This window comes from Corapipo altera, unplaced genomic scaffold (assembly GCF_003945725.1).
Source record: "Corapipo altera isolate COAL_440 unplaced genomic scaffold, ASM394572v1 108, whole genome shotgun sequence".
NCBI lineage: Eukaryota > Metazoa > Chordata > Aves > Passeriformes > Pipridae > Corapipo > Corapipo altera.
The window spans coordinates 4,137-8,891 of record NW_020885028.1 but is presented as its reverse complement, the minus strand read 5'-3'; the positions used below and the strand labels follow the sequence as shown (position 1 = coordinate 8,891).

The following is a 4,755-nucleotide window of genomic DNA, read 5'->3' as shown; positions in this document are numbered from 1 at the left end:
TAACACCTTAAAAATTAATAACACCTTAAAAATTAATAACACCTTAATATTGAATTACACCTTAATACTGAATAACACTTTAATATTGAGTAACTACTTATTATTGAATAAATCTTAAGCCATTGAAGATTCAAGGGCTACACTGAGCCAGACTAAATGTCTGAATGGCCCAACTTAGAACTGAACTCAGCAGTTCAACTTAAAACCAGATTTATTTCCATTTCCACTCCGATAGGCCAGAAATTGGGGAATTCTGAGCATTCCATGGCAAAGTGAGGTGACTGGGTGGACACTGGGCAGAGATTTGAGCTCTACGTACTGTCCACTGAGAATTCCTGCAGCCTGTAGCTGCTCCCCAGCCACAGCCCAGTTTCGTTGGAAGTCCTGTCCTGGAAGGTCCTTTCAACCACGGCCCTGTTGATGTTGGGTTCAGGGTGGAAGAAGCACTGGCAGTCGACCACTATGGATCCAGCCCTGTGGGCAGAGGAACAAGAGGGTAAAGAGGCTGATGATCACAAAACTTCACGTGGGAAAGAGTTTCCTGAAGGGTTCCTGCTCTTCCGAGTGCTGTGTTTGAAAGTAACAGGGTGGAATGATGGCGTGGAATGGGTTGATTGGGGGGGTTGCCTTGGGCAGGGACAGCAAAGGAAATACCACCTATTCTCTCTAGGAACTTAGGCTTTACTGCATGAACACAATGAAAGAGCAGCAGTTTGGGGTTTTTAAAAGCTTTTACCCTCTGGGATGGTCCCTTGTCCAAGCCTCTTTCCACCCAGAGCTGGACACTACGGCTATACCTGAAGCCTACTTTTAAAGCCTAGTGGAGTTCAAGTGAAGAGGGAGAGTGCAGAGGTTACAGGATCATCAGTTCCCATTAAGAGGATGGGAATCAGTAATTCCTGGGATACTCAGCAACCTGAGAATGCCTGACTGAGACTGAGAAAAATATCAGTTTATAACAAGTCAGAAAAAATTCGACAAATGAAGCCTAGAAATGACTTCTTAGGGCATAAAGTTCCAACATGAGAAGGAAGGGGAGGAATTCCATAGGGGACAATGGCACTTGGCCATGGGGGAGGGGTGCCAGGGTGTGGCAACCCTTCAGCCACACTCAGATCCCACCCCAGACCTCAGGCGGGTGATGTTGCAGCCCAGGAACTGGTCCCGCAGGTCGCTCTGCCGGTACAGCTGATTCATCTGCAAAACAAATGTCATGGTAAAGATTCATGAGCCCAGGGCACTCTGCAAGGTGCTTCAGGCCAACAGGAGGGACTTGAATGCGGGGGAAAGCCCAGGTTTTGGGGTTTTTTTTGCTGGTTGGATTTCATGGGAGTTGGTTTTGACTTTGGAACATGCCTTTTGCTGATGAAATCTGACTCCCAGCCTGGCAGATCTTCCTGCCTTATCTGAGCGAGCTGCCAGTGTTAAAGAGCCCAGTCTGCTGACTGGCAGCTGTCAACTCATGCACACCTCACACACCCAGAACTCCAGGTACAGTGTGTTCACCTAAAGAGCAAAATTAGGGTGTGATCAGGCTGGTAGGTTGGTTTGGGGCTGAAGGGAATGTGTTGGATTCTCAGCAGTGAGTTATGGGTGTGTTGACTCCAAGCTGGCAGGGATTTGCAAACACTTCTGGAGCTGGGACTGAAATGCTGAGTCCCTGTGCATTGAACAGATCACCCAAACCTCCTGTATTTCATTGTCCATGTCTTTGGCTGGACATAATTTATTAATCGAGATTCCCAGGATTGTTTGGGTTGGAAGGGACCTTAAAGACCATCCAGGTCCAACCCCCTGCCATGGGCAGGGATGGCACCCACAAGGTGCAACATCCAACATAATAAAAAGTGATTCAAAGGTCAATCTCATCTTTCAGATTCTAGAAATTTTTGTTCCTAAATGTTGATTTTTTTTTTTAATTAAGACATAAAACTATGGCAAAAAATTGACCAAACATGACGGTATTTGAGCTGCAGCTCCTCACCTTGTTAGTGATGATTTCCACTGCTGCTTTGTACTCTGGAGACTGAGAGTCTGGGTTGGTTAGATTTTCATTGACTATTCTAAAGCTCAGTCTGTAGCCCTGTTTGGATGGAGCTTCAACAAAGACTGGCTTTCTGGTGGTAGCTGTTTTTGTGAGGGGAAAACCTAAATAGAAAAGGCAGAGTGCATTTATTTTTACATCAGATCTATCCATACCATAAAAACAATATATGTGCGGCTCTGCTTAGATTATATAATATAATAATGAAATTCTCCAGGAATTTGTATGATTTAAGGGTTGGAGATGCTTCTAGAATGGCAAGATGCTGCTGGATTGGGTTTGCCACAGTGTCAAAACCTACAGAAAACCAACAAACCAAAGGGTTCCTCGGTGCTGCAGCCCCAGTGGAGTGATGGGGAGTGATCTCCAAGAGATCCCAAAATCCTGATCTCTTCATGGATACTCACCATTGACATACAGGCTGTTCTGGTCCAGGCTGTAGTGCCCCAGTTTGGTGACACCCTCTGTCATGGTGCTCAGCTCCCGATAAACCTGTTCCCTGTCAAACCTGGCCAAGCTGGCACTGTCCTGGTAGCTGCAGATGGCATCTACTCCTGTGTCATCCCTGTGTCTCCCAGACCTGAGTAAAAACATCAGACACGTTCTTTAGGACACTCTGTGTGATTTGTATGACCAGGAATGACACCAAAATCACTGTAATTGGGCTCCTACATCTTTCACCACACTTTAGAATTGTGCTGATGACATTTAGATCCCAAAATGATTTTACCATCATGAATGGACAGGGAAGTGTCCACAGGGAGGCTTCTCTATTCTGACATCAGAACAAGTATGATAATTTATGCAAATTTAAGGTATGTAAGAGCAGATAAAGGTTAATTCCACTTTCAGGAGTCTTTTAAGGTACTTTCAGATACTTTTAGTATCAGAGAAAAAAACATACTTTCAGTATCTTTATTAGGGAGGTGTCAGGGGGCGGAGCCAGACTTCTCTTGGTGTCAAGTATTAAGATGCAACAGGCAGGAACTGATGCCCAGGAAGTTCCACCTGAACATGAGGAAGAACTTCCCTGTGCAGTGACCAAGCACCGAGAGAGGGTGTAAAGCCTCCCTCTCTGGAGATATTCCAGAACCATCTGGACACACTCCTGTGCCATGTGCTCCGGGCACACTGTGGGCCCTTCCAACCTGACCCATCCTGAGATTCTGAGTCTTACCTGAACCTCATCGTTTTACATCCTGTGTAGGCAGAGCTTACGCTGCTTCTTTTGAACAGAGGGTCAATCTGTCAGGGGAAACAATATTACAGCTGAGAACTGGAAATCAGGTGCTGAGCTTAATGCAGGTGGATTAAGGGCAGCACCAAAACCCCAAATGGGCAAACCCAGAGCCAGACTCACATAGTGGTTGAGAACATTCACTGTGGAAATGAATTTGCGGGAAGTTGGGACATCCAGGTCTGGGGTATACGGGAGGTTGGTCAGGGTGAAGTTAAGGGTGAACTTCCTGGTTGTTGGTCCTGATGCAGTAGTTGTGCTTGGAGCTGTAATCAAAGGGAAAAAGGATTATGAATTTATTACAAAAGAGTTACCTTCACTTTCAAAGACATTCCCAACCCCAGCATGTTTCAAGGCTACTCTGGATAATGTCTTCCCCTCTCAATAATCTCTTCCCCTGTTATTTTCTGAGGGTACCACTCCTTTGACACCTTTACCTGGAGTGAATTCAGCAAAATACTTACCTGATCTCTGAAGTGGTTCGTTGTAACCTGGAAAGGAAATGCAAGAGAAATGTTATGTAAGAGAACCATCCACTTAAGAGAATGAAAGTGGAGAGGGGATGATTAAATGGATGACTTGGGAGTGAATCATCAGAACCTGCCCCCCCAGGGTGTGAATCTGTTAAACAAACAAAGCTTAAGCAGAACAAGGTGCTTTTGTAAGACTGGTGACTACAATGAGAAAACAGTCGTGCCGCTGTGTAATTAAATACTGGTGGGATAGAAAGTAGGTGAAATGTTCACGTGCAGGTGAATGACTGAGGTCAAGACTAAAATTAAGTCACTCTTCAATGCAATATAGAAATTAAAGTCTTCAAAAACGTCTGTGTGAAAAGATTTTAAAGCTTACACTTCATTTTACACAGAAAACTCCAGTGGGATCTTCTCCTTCAGGCCACTTTTTAAACATTGAAGTGATCCCTGAGGCCCCAGGTGGTCCCAAACTGCTCAGTGCCCAGAGGAACAAGAAAATCAAACACTTACCATTGATATAGAGGCTCTTGCTGTCCAGGTTGTAGATTCCTAACTTGGTGATGCCGCTTGTCATGTTCCTCAGTTCTTGGTAAACCTCAGCTGGGTTAAACTTGGGCACTTGGGAGCTATTTCTGTAGCTGCAGGTGGTGTCTACTCCTGTGCTATCCCTCTTCTTCATTGCCCTAAGGAATTCAATATCATGAAACTTCTGTTAGTTATTAAAAAATATTTTTTTTTCTGATGTGATTAAAAAACCCCAAATAAATCTGTCCACAGTCCTCAGACGAACTACAAATGTATGGTCTTACAAAGAAAAAGGCTTTGTAAGAAAATGACAATAGAAAAGTGCATCGGAGCTTTATTATAGTGGTGAAAACTACTTGAAAAGGAAAAGGAAAAGAGGAAAAGAGGAAAAGAGGAAAAGAGGAAAAGAGGAAAGAGGAAAAGAGAAAAAGGAAAAGGAAAAGGAAAAGGAAAAGGAAAAGGAAAAGGAAAAG

General features: G+C 44.2%; 1 protein-coding gene across 1 annotated transcript in view; it reads right to left on the bottom strand.

Annotated features, from left to right (window-relative positions):
• Positions 1-4,755, bottom strand: part of MUC16 (mucin 16, cell surface associated) — a 12,344-nt gene that overhangs the window by 3,459 nt on the left and 4,130 nt on the right. Inside the window, exons 11-18 of the mRNA XM_027668139.1 lie at positions 4,268-4,440; positions 3,746-3,772; positions 3,405-3,547; positions 3,222-3,289; positions 2,452-2,624; positions 1,985-2,148; positions 1,130-1,197; positions 320-474 (exon numbers count right to left, since the gene is read on the bottom strand). Coding sequence (XP_027523940.1) covers positions 320-474; positions 1,130-1,197; positions 1,985-2,148; positions 2,452-2,624; positions 3,222-3,289; positions 3,405-3,547; positions 3,746-3,772; positions 4,268-4,440 — 971 coding nt within the window. The remainder of the gene's footprint in view (positions 1-319; positions 475-1,129; positions 1,198-1,984; positions 2,149-2,451; positions 2,625-3,221; positions 3,290-3,404; positions 3,548-3,745; positions 3,773-4,267; positions 4,441-4,755) is intronic.